Source organism: Microtus oregoni, unplaced genomic scaffold (assembly GCF_018167655.1).
Source record: "Microtus oregoni isolate MIOR12 unplaced genomic scaffold, Mior012 000007F_ref0000211, whole genome shotgun sequence".
NCBI lineage: Eukaryota > Metazoa > Chordata > Mammalia > Rodentia > Cricetidae > Microtus > Microtus oregoni.
The window spans coordinates 13,094,595-13,110,760 of NW_024543066.1; the positions used below are offsets into that span (position 1 = coordinate 13,094,595).

A 16,166-nucleotide genomic window follows, 5' to 3' on the forward strand; every position below is an offset into this window, starting at 1 on the left:
CATAGCTTGAAATATAGCTGAATTTTTATTAGAACCTCAATACATTTTAGATTTTTGGAGACATCGGCAGCCTATATAAAAAATATCAATTCAGAGAATTTAATCTTTCACCTTTTTGATCATTTTCATCACCCTATGCCCTTTACAGCATGATACTGGGGCCCAAACAGCTATTCTCAGTCTTTGATAAAGAAGATAGAATAGAAGTTGGCTGGTGTGCTGGGGAAGGCGTGTAGTGTTAAGATTACTACAGTGTGGTGGGGTTTTATTTTGTTGCCTTTACATTTGCAAATGAAACGCTATATATGTTTTCCTTAGAAGTGTCTAACTGTGAAAAACGTCAACAAAAATGTCAAGGCCACAGATAAATTACAGACTTTAAGAAAGAATTAATAAAGAATTGCAATAAGACTGACCCTGACCCTCCTGACTTGGTTTTGAACTTGGGTCTCAAGTTTGTCCTTGTCTGTCTGTTGGTATGACTGTTTTTGTAGGTCTGGGGATTCAGGCCCAGGGCCTGGTATGCTAGACTAGCTCCTTAGCCACACCCTAACCACTGGGGATTCCCCTCCCCATTTCCCTTGGCCATGGCTGTATTCAGAGTACTTGGACTTCTAAAAATATAATAATGGATATTGATTTCAAAGTTTTTGAGTTGCCCTCATATGAATTTACTTCCTTGATTGATAGGTTGATATTTTAAAAACTGTTGTTCAGTTTAATGCTGAGGGACTCCCATAATGGATGGGCCTGCCTCATGGCTTTTCATTGTCTCGTAGATCTTGGAATAGCACTTCTTCATTTAAGGTGTTCAATTTTTATTACATTTTATTTATTTATGTAGGCATGCACATGCATGGACTTTGAGTGTGTGCACATGTGCACACTTGCACACATAGGAAAGTCGGAGGACAACTTGTGAGAGTCAGTTCTCTCCTTCTACCATGTTGTTCACTGGAACCGAACTCCGATCATCAGGCTTGGCGGCAGGCGCCTTCACCCACTGAGCCATCTCCTGGCTGGGATGTTCAATTGTTATCTTATTTATTTATTTTAAGGTAATTGTTTTATTCTCTCATACAGTATCTCCCGACCGCAGTTGTGAACCTCTTTCTTTCAGACCTCCTAAGCCATGAAAATGCAGAAACCCTGAATGATGTGAAGACGCTGGTCCAGCAGCTCTACACCACGCTGTGCATCGAGCAGCATCAGCTCAACAAGGAGCGGGAGCTCGTGGAGAGGTTAGAGAACCTTAAGCAGCAGCTGGCCCCCCTGGAGAAGGTGAGAGCCCCTCAGACTTCCCCGTCGATCTCCTGTGTGTCATCCCCCCTGATGACATGGACTTCTGTGTCTCACTTTGAAATACTTGAGTCCTCTTACCAAATTGGTCCATTAGCTTATTGGTCTGAACCATCCAAACGTTCCAATCAGCCAAAAGAGGATTTATAAGGGGATTGTCTGGAGCCTTGGTAATAGACCAAGAGCCCAGAGGTCCAAAGACAGAGTAACTGCTGACCAGGAGAGCTTCTAAATGTATTGGAGGTCAGGTTATGAATGGGGAGTGTATGGAACACTAGTGTGTAAACTTAATTCACTATAGAAAATATCACTGCGATGGAAAATAAATCCTAAAAACAGTGTTGATAGGTTCCAGTGTTTTTTTGATTGCATTCATTTATTTATGTATGACTTTGTGGGCATGCAAATGCCACAGTGAGCGCATTTGGAGAGCAGAGAACAATGTGCAGGAGTTAGTTTTCTCCTACAGTGTGGGTCCCAGGGATTGAACTCAGGTTATCAGCCTTGCTAGCAAGCACCCTTGCCCACTGAGCCATCTCACTGACCATTATGACCCACGTTTTAATGTATTATTCATATACCATTATTCATATTCATGTGCACATTTATACTACACACAAAGAACAATCAGAAGGATTATAATAACCTCATGCAGCTGTAGGCCCATGACTGACTTTTCTCCTTTATTCACATTTTAGAATACTTTACAGTGAACATGTTAGCCTGAGTCTTTATGATATCACAGGTGCAGTCATTGTTCACTTCGTGATGGGGATGCGTTCTGAGAACTCTCTAAGGGACTTCATTGTGAGACCCCTCACAGAGTGTATGTGCGTAGACCTAGATGAGCTAGGTCTTTACTCAGCGTGGCCTCTTGATGTAGTCAGAGATGTGTTGGCCCCACATATATGAGCCTGGTGTAACCGTCTCTAACATAACGGTAGAAGGAATAGCTTAGAATACGTTGCCCAGTGTTCGTTGCCTTCGAGAATCATACCGGTGCTAACAGTACAGTGGGCTTGCTTACAACAGCATTGCCACAAGCGTGTGGATACCACACTGTCCTGTGGGAGCCCATCATATATGCAATTCCTCACTGACCAAATCATTCTTGTGTGACTCGTGACCATATCTTTATTTTAAGGAATTGGGTAATTGGATTTGAAGGAAGGAACAAGTCCTCTCGATGTTGTGCCTTTGCTCTCCCAAGGACAGTTGTTACCACATGTTATGTACCATGCTCCACAATCGTGCAGTGTTGTCACCTGTATCCCTCGCTCAGCCTGTAGACCTTCTAGATGAGACAGCTAGTGCAATTCTGCAGATCTCGCCCTGATCACGTTTGCTCAGAATCCAGTCTGTGCTGGCTCACTCTCTCGTTCTGCCCTGGTAGAAACTTGACCTAAAACTGAGAATGGATGGAGTCTGACACATCAGTAAGAGGACATGGCAGCTTTTAGTTTCCTCCTTCAAAAGTTAGCCTGGCAGCCGGGTGAGGAGCTGGTGAAACTCACGCTTGTATTCCCACCAACTTGTCAAAAGCACACAGAAATCTCGGCTGTCCCCGTAGACAGTCTGTTTTGTCTGCTGGTGCTGGCTCCAGGCTGTTGATAAGCCCTGTACCCTTGTGGGCGCAGAGCAGCTGAAAAGAACTGTAAGTTGTTGCCAAAGCAAGCGCCTTAAGGTTGTCCACGTGTGCCCGCCAGGTACGAATCGAAATCAGCAGGAAAGCCGAGAAGAGGACGACGCTGGTGCTATGGGGAGGCCTGGCCTACATGGCCACACAGTTTGGCATCTTGGCCCGGCTTACCTGGTGGGAATACTCCTGGGACATCATGGAGCCGGTCACCTATTTCATCACCTACGGAAGTGCCATGGCCATGTACGCGTACTTCGTGATGACACGCCAGGTGAGGAACAGGAACGGGGCTTCCAAGGCCAGTCCTCAGTTCTGTGCTAGCGCTGTCGTAGGCACTGAGGATGGAGAGGGATGTGTGGCACGGCCTTGGCTGCTATGAATCACATGCATAGATGCTTCCAGAATTAACATTGTAATAAGATGAACGACTGCAGAAGAATGTGCCGCCCTAGGGATGTGCTCACCTCATTTGATATTTATTTATTTATAACACTAGTTTTACGATGCTAAGACTTCATACACACTGCCACTGACCTACCTCTTCAGCCATAATGGCTTGATTTTTCCATATATTTATGTAAATATTTCACATATAAATTTATTCCATACAACTTTTTATTGAATTTTTAGAATGGAGAATTCCTTATGATCAATGAATGCATAAAGTAAACTCTAAGCTACTTCTGTGTATGTTAAAGGATGTTTTGACTTTGTAAAAGGTAAACAGTAAGAACTCTGTCACTTTATCCTTAGTCTATTTATCAACCAAGGCTGCCACCTTAGTGAATGCTAGTATCTAGAACCAGCCAGTGCTGGTTCAAGTGTCATGGAAATCCATGGTGTCATTTTGAGAAGTATGATGGATTATGGCTTTTTAAAATGTGGTGCCGGTGTTTGAACCCAGTACCTCATAAAAGCTAGACACATACTCCACCACTGAGCCCCTGTCAGCTCTGGTCATTATGTCTGTTGTACCACATCTAACCAACACTGCCTTGAATAAGAAACATTTGAAGCCGCTGAGACACACAAGGCTCTCCATGTTCTCTTGGTGTGAAGCAGGCTACGGGTTGCTTCATGAATTTTTACATAACTGCTTTTGAACTAGGCATTTTCCTCCTGTTGTTAGATCAGTAAGTGATCATGAACCTAGGCATGTGTGGGGAAACAAAAGCCTAGGGATTCTATGTAACCTTTCTCAGCCTCCCAAGCATCCCTGGTAGAGGGGGGCAAGTGAAGTGTCCATGTCCTCTGAATGCTCACCCACGGTCTGCCGCAATCCTGAGTGCACAGAGCTGGCAACCACGTCATCCTACCCTGCTGCCTCTCTGGATGCAGCCTGCCTCAGTTTCCCTCTCCTTCCTGCCCAGACTGGGCTTTCATAACTGATTACTGTTCATCCTTAGATGTCTCTCAGCTCAGGGTTTGCTCTGTGTTCTGGTCCCGAGGATGCCCTCCATTCCTCTCCTCACACCATTCTGCAGTCTGGAAAGTTCTCCCTGCTCTCTCCTGTCATATTTCAAGGTTTCCTTAATTCTTACCTTTCATGAACTTTTGGTCATTTTCCTACAGAGCAGTGTCTCCCTTTTCTCCTGAACCACTGCTCCATATTATTATTTATTCGGTGTCTTTTCCTTCAGAGGAGACTATTGTATCATCTTTATTTGGGTTTGTTTAAGTGGGAGGGTGTGGTTTGTTTGCTCTGAGGGACAGGTTCTCACTTTGTAATTCAGTGTGGCCCAAAGTTTAGGTCTTCCCGCCTGGGCCTCCCAGGTGCTGGGGTTACAAATGTAACCACAATGCCAGCAGGCTGCCACTCACATTTTACTCCCTTACCTTGTAACAAATGAAAGAAATGAGAGTCAACCTTTGGGCACATGCAAGAACTTTTCAGTTATACCTTGAATTCATAAACGGTATTTGTTGTATTCTTGCCAGTCAGTCAAATTGTAAAAAAAGAAAAAAAAGGCATTTCCCTATGGACTTTGCATTTCTTTGATTATGAAAAGATTAAGCTGCCTTCTCACAGCTGTGGAAACAACCATGCGCCTTTCCCCGAGGTGCATCACGTGTCATGCATCTTACATCTGATAGCACAAATACATCTGCATTCATTGATTTAGTCTCGATTCTGCAGATGCATATCCACCCTGCAGATGAGGAAGTCAGGCTCATTAGGATATGAGTTACCTGCTGGAAACAGTAGGTCCTGGAACTGAACCCAACTGTGTTCTGCCCCCAAGCTGCTCTTTCCTATAAATCCCCATGTTCCCTCTGCAGACTTCGTTTATGTGTAGTTATTTTTGAAAACTAAATAATCTGGATCTAGAATAATAACAGAAGTATTGAAGAAGCTAGGCATGTGCCGCACACCTGAATTCTAGCACCTGGGTAGCAGAGGCAGGAGATGGCTGTAAGTCCAAGGCCATCCTGGTCCAGCTTGGGCTGGCAGGGCTAGCCTGTTGGGGAGGTGAGTACTGCTGCTGAGCGCTCCTCTGTGCACGTTCACTGGGCTTCACATTACTGCGGTGTTAGTCCGGAACACGGTGGCAGTGCTTTCTTCATTACCATGTCGTTGTATCTCTAATACCACGTCCGTCCTGTGTGTTAGATGCTCCACTGGACTTCCAGAATATTGTGACTGCCCCCAAGTGACAAGTTGTGACATAGCAGTAATAAACAGTTTGGTCACACCTCTGGCCAGAAACATTAGCTGAATTAAATGCGCGTAATTTCTTGTGCTAAATATTGGTTTTCCTAACCATCGGCTCTAATTAGCATGAGCAAAATGACTGTTAAACAGCGTCTTCCTCTAAATTATTACAGTAATATGCTACGTTCGTGCTCCGTGATGACAAATTCCTTGAAATAATAAAATTCAGTCCAGGCCAGCTAGCACATCCCAGCTTAGCAGTGGTGGAACAGACGATACACACCATGATGTGGGCTACAGAGTAATACCACGTAACAGTAAGAAACGAATAGACTCTGGCTACAAAAGAACCATCAGATACTGACACAGTGCCGAGTGTCTGTAGCCCCAGCTGCTGGGATGGATGAGGCAGGAGGATGACTTGAGTCCAGAATCCAGGCCATCCCAGGAAACATAGGGAATGTGATCTCAAAACACAAAAGGCAAACAAATGTTTAAGAAATAACTAAATATGTAACACAGCATGTTGGTCTGTCTTTATGAATACATATTGTGTTGAGTCTGATCAATATTAATAATTAACTAACAGTTAATAAATGTCTTTATAATGTTGGTCAGGTGGTGGCACACACCTTTAATCCCAACACTTGGGAGGCAGGACAAGCAGATCTCTGAGTTCGAGGGCTACCCAGAGAAACCCTGTCTCAAAAAAAAAAAACAAACAAACAAACAAAAAAAAAACAAAAAAACTTCTAGTGGGGACTAATAGGCTCATTTTTCCTTTGTTTTCTAGGAATATGTTTATCCAGAAGCCAGAGACAGACAATACTTATTATTTTTCCATAAAGGAGCCAAAAAGTCACGTTTCGATCTAGAGAAATACAATCAACTCAAGGATGCAATTGCTCAGGTAAATTCTAGAAAAATCACACGAGCCCAGCCCCATCTTAAACAGCATCATTAGTATCCATGATCATGGTCCTTCATATGGGCAGCTTGAAGGAGGGATCCAGCCACTGTATCCTGGGTAAAGGTTGTTAACAAAACCTTTAGCAATGTACACTTAACTGGGTTTTTGTTTTTTTTTTTTTTTTTGAGGGGGTTGGTTTCTTGTTAGCAGGACATTTTCTGTTTGTTGTTTGTTTTAAGGCAGTGTCTTCTGTAACCTAGGCTGTCCTTGAACTCACTAACTCAGTAGATAGCAGTTAGTATGACTTGAACTTCTGGTCCTCCTGCCTTCATCTTCCAAGGGCTAGGACTGATTATACGTCAGGTTTATGAGATGCTGAGGATTGAGATCCGGGCCTTGCACATGCTAGACAAGTGCTCTGCCAGCTGAGCTGCTCCCCGACCACTGCTGTCTGGATGTGTGCCTGAGGCTGGTCTCTGCCTCCAGTGACCCCCTAGCTCAGCCTCCCGGGTTGACCCCAGTGTGCCACGATGCCACCTCTAGTTTTCACACCTCAGCGGATGAAAAGATGGCGAGTCCCAATGATCCTGTTGACACAAATGCTGGGATTTTTAGGGCTATTTTTTTTCATTCTTGGTTATTCAGAATTGCCTGGGTTTTCTTCCCCCCCCAGCTAGAGTCATCTGGGTGTTTTTTGTTTGCTTGTTTGTTTGGTTTAGTTTTTTTCTTCTTTTAATCTCTCTGCAATAATTGACCCAGAGACTTTCCAACTAAACTGGGATGGAAACAACAACACAAAAGTGAAAACCTTATGGTAAGGAGAAAAGACTGGGCGGCCTAGGCCAGGTGTATGCCAGAGAACCTTCTAGAGGACATTTTTTAAACACACTCATGCTTTCCACACATACTGCCCCTCTTTCAAATTCCTGCACTTCCTTTGATTTTGGAGAATAAATCTTTGTTTTCCCCATGGAGTCTAGTGATTTCAGAGGTTTTCAGTCGTCCCCAGAAGGCCTTCCATCCTCTGTAGTGTTTGGCTGCCCAGCTCTAGTGTGTGTGTGTGTGTTGGTGAGATTGTGCCTTTAATAGGTGCCATCCATCTTCCCACCTTGACCTAAGCACACGCTGCCTACTGTTGCTGAATGTAGTCATTCTAAGCCAAGGGCAGTACTGGTCCGTCATCTCCAGAGCCAGTACGAATACAGGTGCATCAGCCCCTCCCCACAGCTAATTAATACAACTCTTAAGGATGCGATCCAAGCACGTGAGATGCTTTGAAGATGCCTCAGTTGATTGCACATCCTTTTAACGCTGCTCTAGCAGCTGGGAAGACTCACGCCTGTAGTCCTAGCACTGAGGTAGGAAGACTGCTGTGAGTTTGAGGCTCACCTAGGCTACAGAGTGAGACTGTCTCAAAAGTCAGCAAAGGCAAGCAGAACATGATGGCACACGCTTTTAATACGAGCACTCTGAAGGCCGAGGCAGGTGGAACTCTTGAGTTTAAGGGCAGCGTGGTCTACACAGTGAGTTCTAGGGCAGCCAGGGCTACATAGAAAGGCCTATCTCAAACAACAAAAGTAACAGCAACAACAAATTCGCTGACTGAGTAAAATATTTAAATAGATATTGAATGAGCAAAGTTTAAATGGCAGAGATTAAGGGTTTTGGATCCTCCTAAAGGTTTATGGAGGAACGCTCTCACGGATGTCTGACATGGTCCCTGGACTCTTAGGCTGGGGTCTTCATACCACCTGCCCATTCTGCTTTTCTGGGAGGATAGACAACTGCCTTGGGCTAAAGACATTTGTCTTCTGATCTTCAGAGTCCCTGAGAGGATCTGATTAAAGTCATAACGGAGAGGCTGTTCCCTCTCTCCGCAGGCAGGGATGTTGCTGCAAGTGTCACTGGCCACCCCTCCTCACTTGTTGTCTCTATTTTAGGCAGAAATGGACCTTAAGAGACTGAGAGACCCATTGCAAGTACATCTGCCCCTCCGACAGATTGGAGAAAAGGATTGATCTGCACAGAGCGTGAATCCCGGCAGAGAGAATGCCTGTTTCTAACTCATGCCTTTTTAATCCAAGCATTGCAGGTGGAAGCGGGGGCCATGTGGGGGAGAGGGTTTTTACCTTTAATTCTAAAACAAAACACAAAAAGGATCTTAAGGAAGAAAGGGACGTTAAATTCTGAGGATCAGGCATCGTGAAATACAAGTGCAAAGGGCTTAGTGAATCTTGTCATAAGCATCTCGTTTCCAGATGAGAATGAAGCAGTCACAGCTGAGAGAATGAAACAAGGGTGATGTTGGGGTGTTCGTTTCTTGCATCTTTGCAAGGTCTGCAAAACACTAACACACCAGCACCCTACTCGGCTCTAGTTTTGTTTTTTGCTTTTTTTTTAATTTAAAGTTTCTTATTTTTGACATAGGAATAAATAACTATATAAGAAAGCAAATCCTTATGAATTATGGTTGGCAGAGTCTGAGCCAGTAAGGCTAACCTTCATCTTAAGCTGGAACCAGTCTCTGTGAAGTTACCAGGAATTTCTCCACCCCAGGTCCCTTTTCTGACCAGCTACCTACTTATGTATACCTGCTGGTTACACTACTTTTATCCAAGTAATCATTGAAATCAATTTAGTACTGTTTGGTGATTGACAGTTGGATTATGTCGTCTTGAGTTTTCACGTCTATCTCCCAGGGTTCTGAATGGCTATCTAGAGATCACTGGCAATACTGCATGAGGTTTTAATTGTATTTTGTTTTATTTTTTTACTAATTAGCCTTCAGAGGAGAAAAAGATCCCCTCCTTTGTATACCGCTCCCATTGGTAGCCCCCCACTTCCTCCACACCAGGCTCATCTGTGTTACCAAGCGAGGAGGATGTAAGGTTTACAAATCAGCTAAACATCATGGCTCTGGGGCTGAGTCAGAGCCGGGATAACCTTGGCTAATCTAAGACACACCTTCCTCACCATTGTGAGCCCTCCCAACTCCACTCCAGTTGCTGAAAACCAAGGGCGGATCTCAAAGGGTGCCATTATCTTTATACAGGAGTATCTTTCTATGGCTTCCTTTAGCCTACCTTCTCCACCCTGTTTCTTTTTGTCTTAAACCGAGAGACAGAAGAATTAATCTTATACTCTGCAGAATGTTTTCTACCGTGTTTCCAGATGGCACCTGCACTCGAAAAGCCCACGAAATCTCTCTCTACTGTCCTGTTTTTAACTGTCCCGGGGGCAGGACAGCAAGAATGACAGGGGGCTTTGCTGCACAGCTGATTGGCTTTTGGCTCCTGTTTCCTTCACACGTTTCATCCCTCCTCGTGGGGCATTGTGTATGAAAGAAAACCTTGAAGTGACAAACCCAGACTCCAGGTGCCTTGCAGAGGTTGAAGGCCAGCCGGGGCTGCCGCTTCTGCCACCACCCTCCACCGGCATGACAGAGCGAGCAAGCGAGCGAGCGAGAGGATGCATGTCTCAGTCCCAGCCTCCTACTTCCTTCCTGTTGTTCAGCCTCTCCCTCATTTCTTTTTGTTGTGTGGATTATTTTTAAACCGCTCATCCTGTTTGTGTGCAGGGTTCTTAAGAAGGAAAGGCACAGTGCAATGAGTGAGTCCTCTGGGTGGTGTGGGAGGCAAGGGGGGGGGGGGCGAGCAAAATGTCGAACACATGTACAATCCTGTATCATTTATGAAATATGTATAAAAAGCAATGTACCTTCTGGAACAATAAATACTTATTCAATTTTTGAATCCTAGCCTCTTGTTCTTTAAAACAAAACCAGAAAGAAACTGACTTTCCTGGGATCGTAGCTGGGAAGATTTTTTTCTGTCTAAAGTTAGATTTTGTATAGGCTGGGTGTGGTGGCGCACACATTTAACCCAGCATCACTCAGGAAGCAGAAGCAGGTGGAGTTCTAGACTCTGTGAGTTCTAGACCAGCAGGTTCCAGGCCAGCCAGAGCTGCAGAGTAAGGTCCTGTCTCAAAAATAAACAACAAAATAAATAAAAGTAAATTTTAGAGAAAATAGCAATATCAAATTAAGCTTTCTTCCTCAGCCTGCACATCACTAATTCTTCTCTTATGTTATTGGACATTGTATTCCCAATTTTCCAGAGCCACCAAGGCACCAATCAAGTCACCTCTGAGGTCAGTATAAAGCAGCATTGAAACTGCTTTGATATACAGGGAAGGAAAAAGATCACTTTTCTATCATTCTGCCGTGATTACCTGGTACTCCAGAAAGCAGTTCAAAGATAAATCAAATACCCATTATTTTCAGAAGTTGAATCAAATTTATAATGATTGCTCACTAAATAGGAAATTGTCATGGGGGGGCATCAACACAGCATGGTCTGTGGCTGCTCTGTGAAGAAGTAGCTGCTGCCCAGAGAGCGTCTCCCTGCAGCTTACAGATCTCACTGGACACAGCCGAGGTAAGTGGATGTAAAGGAAGGATGGAAATGTGGGGCCACTGTATGCACCGGTCTCGTCTTCTCTACCTGGGGGATCTGAGACAGATGAAGAACAAGTTATGGTTGGGCTTCTCCATGGGAAGCAGGCAATAGTTATTCTTTCTGAAATGCCCGTATTATCTGTAAGATGTGGGGTTGTATGGGAAACATTGTGATAATGTATTGGCCCTACTACATGGTGCTTTACAGATTATCCCATAAGAAGTAGATCTTTGGGGCTGGAGACATGGCTGAGCGGATAAGAGCATTTGCTGCTCTTCCAAAGGTTCAGGGTTCAGTTCCCAGCACCTGTATCTACAACTGCCTGTGGCAACAGCTCCAAGGGATCCGATGCTCTCTGGCCTCCCCAGGCACCTGCAGGCACACGATGCACATAAACCCACACAGACACATACATGTAAATATGAGAAGAAAAAAGAAGTAGGTGTTTATTAAAAGCAACAGACAAGAGGCTGCATGATTTCAGCAATCCACTTCTAGGCCTGTGTCAGAAGGGATTTGAGGATTCCAATCATGACCGTGTTATTCAGCTTGGCCAGAGAGCGGAAGCAATGCAAGTGGACGCCAGCACACTACTGTTTATACAGAGTGGCAGCCGAGGGTCCCAGAAACGGAGGGATGGATGTGGCCTGAATAATGGATGCTCCTCAGCCATGAAAGATGGAAATTCTGACATGCTGTAACATGGATGGACTTTGATGATAATATGATAAATAAAAAATCATAAGAGAAAGAACACTTTATGATTCTACATGTGTGAAATATCCAATCAAATTCACAGTAATATAAGCGATTTTGCAGGGAGATTGGAGAATGAGGAAAATTGTTTAAGAGTCTTTAAGAAGTTTTCGTTTGGGAAAATAACGTTCTGGAGATAGGCGGTAGTGATGGCTGCACAAAGGGATCAACTTAAAGCCACCAAACTAAACACTTAGAAACTGTTCTTGGGGTGACTTTGTGTTGGGAAGACTTTGTGACGTTGTGAAGCTGTGGATTTCCACTAGAGCCAGGCTGGCTGGCATTGATCTATCGCTGAGTGGGGCAGTGCAGTTGGCTGAGGGAACTTCTCGCTAGACTAGCAGAGGGGCCTCAGAGATCATCTTCACCTCCCAGAAGCTGCTAGAGATGCAAGTTCTCAGATTTCTGTACAGCCGGCAGTCGGTGTCCAACAAGGACCGCTGCTGATTCTGTTGAGACTGTCGACCAGATGAACCGTAGCTCTGGAGAACGAACGTGAAGAGGAGGGAGCTCTACCCATGACTCCAGTGGGTCCCAGAGTCCAACATTGGATCAGCTGAAGGGCTGAGTATGGAACGGGTGAGCAGCAGCCTGGGGCCAGTGTGAGAGAAATCCGGTGGCCTGCTTGTAGATGGAAGCCTTCAAATACAAGTATAAAGAGGCTGGATTTTAAATTTCATCGATTAAAAGTGGGCACCACCACCACCCGGCCTTTTAAATTTCATCTAGAAGGGTTCACAGAAAAGGGAAACTGTTTAGGTTTTGGGACTCACTTTCACCCCAACTCTTTCCATTTTTTAAAAAAAAAATTTAAATATTTATTTATTTGTTACATATACAATATTCTGTCTGTGTATATGTCTGCATGCCAGAAGAGGGCACCACCAGACCTCATTACAGATGGTTGTGAGCCACCATGTGGTTGCTGGGAATTGAACTCAGGACCTTTGGAAGAGCAGGCAGTACTCTTAACCACTGAGCCATCTCTCCAGCCCCCCCTCTTTCCATTTTTTTATGAAATGTGTTGACTGACAATTTCACACGTGCACACAGTGTCTACTAACTATACCCCCAACTCTCTCCCAGCTCCCCATGCAACTCTTTCTTAGTTCATGCCTGTACGTTTTATTTTGGGACCCACCGAGTAGTTTGACCGGGGCCATCTGTGTGACCACGGAGCCACCCATTAGAGTCCGGTGGGCTCAGCAGTGTGTCTGCTACTAAGGACAGTGACTGCCTCTTTCCCAGAATCTATCAGTAACCAATAGTTCAGTGCAAAGGGTGGTGTCTCATGAGCCTCTCCCCCACCTGGGACAGTGTTAACAGGGCCAGTCTTGTGCAGGTGAGTTCAGGTAACCACGATGGTCAGTTCATGATTGGAACTGTTGTGTCGAATCTAGATGGCATTTTGAAGCCCCACACCCCTTCCTCTGGCTCTTACATGCCTCCGGCCCCCCTTGCTCAATGCCCCCTGACCTTTACAGGGGAATGATATAAATGCTACTGATTTTCTTCAGTACCACTGCTCTTCTCTCTTCTCCCAAACAAGCCACACACCGTGTCTTCCACAAAGCACCTTTTGGGTTATTTCCTTGAGATCATTACTAAATGTAAAGTTACCTGCTTTACAAATTCCCGTTTACCCATCATTTGCAAACACTTTGTAAGTGTGGCGCATGCTAAACAGGGCCATCTCCTTCAACCCTCTGGGCCCCTGTGACTCAGCTCTTGACTCTCCCTCCTCTAGTCTCCAATTCCTTGGTCTTCTTTGCTGAGTCTACTTCCTACACTCACGTATTTCCTGTTAACTTCCCACCGTGCCCCATTCTGGGACACTCTTCCCTTGGGCAATCTCGCTCATTGCCCCATCTCAGGTACCATTTATATGTTGTCTCCATGTTCTGTGTCTCAGAACAGCAAACTGGTTTACCTTCCCCTTGGCTGAGGGGTGCTAAGTTCCTTCCATGTCACCAGCATATTTGGGGGTTTAATTCTTAATAACATTAGCTGTGGGCAGGGGAGGCTAAAAGACACAATAAAGAAGCAATCAATCAAATCTGGAATACGGAACATTGTATAATCCGATGGTCAGCAAAGAGCACAGAGGATGAAGAACGGATGATGCAAAATTTAAGTGACACCGCACAATGCAGTATATGGTAAAATTCTTATTGACCCAAACTGGCAATAAAAAGGATCATTTGAAGCTATTGGGAAAGTTAAACATGGACAGGGTATCAGATATGGAAGAATTATTCCTGCTTTTCATAGCTGTAGTCACATCTACCTCATGGTTACATAAATAAGGAAGACTATATCTTAGGAGTGCATAGTGGAATATGAACAAAATAAAACTGATAAAATGTTAGCTTTGCAGCTGGGTGTTCAGCAGTTTTCCTCTGACTTTTGTGTGTATTTAAAAATTTTAATCATTTTTAAGGCAGGTCAACTAAAAGAGAAAAAAGAGACATAAGGAGAGGAGGGAGGGGAGACTGTGGTCAGGATGCAAATTAATTTTTTTTTTTACGATAAAAACAGGGAAATGAATTTCTTTCCCAATCCACAATGTGGGTGAATGAGAGAGAATCCTGCCCTCCCGGGGATTCTTGTTTATAGAACAAAGTGCTATCTGGTGAAAGTCCTTGACTCCAGCAATCAATCTTGGGTTTATCTCATGCACACGTCCTTTGTTTTTTTTTTTGAAACACACATGAAGCACTCAGATGACTTCTCGGGGACAGGAAACAGTGAGGCTTGTTTTTTTTCTGTTAAAAGCATTGCCCTGCCCTGAGAGTCCCATGGCCATCCATCACCGCCATCAAACCAGGGCGTAGGAAGCTAGTGGTCAGTTGCCTGAGTCCTCATGTGAAAGAGTAACTAACTGCACGCTGAGATCCACGCAATCCCTTGTTTACCTGCAACTCCTGCGGGACCACTTGTTTATGATCACAATCTAGTAATTAGCCTTGCCCTGGCCCGTAGTAAGCACTCATCTTGAAATGTGTCCTTAGAAGACAGAAGCCACAATAATTTGGGAAAAGTAAAGTTAACCGGAAGCTTCTGGCTTTGGGGCTTTAGAAGTTGGATTGGGAAAGAAAATGTGTCTACCTCAGATCTGTTTAAAATAGAGATAAGAAGGAGGAGGATGAGAAGGAGGAAGAGGAGGAGGGGAGGAGGATCAGAAGGAGAAAGAGGAGGAGGAAGAAGAGGAGGAGGAGAAGGAGAAGGAGAACAAGAAGAAGAAGAAGAAGAAGAAGAAGAAGAAGAAGAAGAAGAAGAAGAAGAAGAAGTTATGTATTTTACATCCCAACCAAAACCTCTCCCTCTCTCCTCTTCTCCTACTCTCTCACTCTCTCCTCCCTCCACCCCTCTGCCCCTCCCAATCCACCCCTCCTCTATATTCATTCAGAAAGGGACAGGCTCTCCTGGGCATCAGTAAGTCACAGCATATCAAGCTGCCACAAGACTAAGCATCTTTCCCTGTATTCAGGCTGGGCAAGGCAACCCAGCATGAGGAATAGGTTAACCAAGAGCAGCCAAAGCACCAGGGACAGCTCTTGATCCCATTGCCAGGAGTCCCACAAATAGACCAAGCTACACAACTGTCTGATGAATGCAGAGGGCCTAGGTCAGTCCCACACAGGTCCCTGGCTGTTAGTTCAGACTCTATGAGCTCCCATGAGCCTGGCTAGCCTTTTCTATGGGTTTTTTTGTGAGGTCTCTGACCCCCTGGCTCCTACAATCTCTCCTCCCTCTCCTCAGCAGGACTCCCCAAGGTCAGCCCAATGTTTGGCCATGGGTCTTTGAATCTGCCTCCATCTGTCACTGGATAAGGGCTCTCTGGTGATTTCTGACCTACCCCTCTGATCTTTCCCTCCGCATGGTCTTTTATTGGAATTGCTGTTTCTTGGTGTCCACAGTCTAAAATACCAGGAACCTTCAAACCCTCACACCTACAGTTGCTACTGCAACCAGGCCTGGTGGTATGTCATGTGAGAGTCCCCAGAGGTTCCCTCTGGTCAAAAGTACAACTCCAGCCGGGTGGTGGTGGTGCATGCCTTTAATCCCAGCACTTGGAAGGCAGAGGAAGAGAAAAGGAAAACTCTTGGCAATTTTGAACTTTCCAGGATTTTGTTAATTTAATGGTAGCTCTTAATTTTAAGTTCCTGCCCCTAGTTTAGTGTGAGAATTGGTTAAATCAATAATCCCTAATACCTCTGTTACGTGGGAAGAAATGCATCATAATGACACCAGGCTCTACCACTGGGGTTGACGATGCCCGCGTGAAGGTCTCTACTTAGGAGACCTCGAGACGGGAGACCAGAATGAGACAAACCTAGGAGCTTCCTTGAGAGAATGCCAGCCCCTCTCAGGCTCCTCACGACCTCGTGTGTGCTCCTGTCAGCTCCTGGACTGTCAGATCGAGACATGTCCTCAATCACCAGTCCCGAC

General features: G+C 44.9%; 1 protein-coding gene across 2 annotated transcripts in view; it reads left to right on the forward strand.

The window, feature by feature from the left end:
* Mcu (mitochondrial calcium uniporter) overlaps positions 1-10,253 on the forward strand; it is a 160,480-nt gene extending 150,227 nt beyond the window's left edge. The window contains exons 5-8 of one of the 2 annotated variants that reach the window (XM_041656291.1): positions 1,121-1,281; positions 3,006-3,209; positions 6,385-6,501; positions 8,442-10,253. In XM_041656291.1, the coding sequence (XP_041512225.1) occupies positions 1,121-1,281; positions 3,006-3,209; positions 6,385-6,501; positions 8,442-8,519 (560 nt within the window). In that variant the 3' untranslated portion in view covers positions 8,520-10,253. The remainder of the gene's footprint in view (positions 1-1,120; positions 1,282-3,005; positions 3,210-6,384; positions 6,502-8,441) is intronic. The other variant, XM_041656292.1, reaches the window with a different exon arrangement.
* The last annotated feature ends 5,913 nt before the right edge of the window (positions 10,254-16,166 follow it).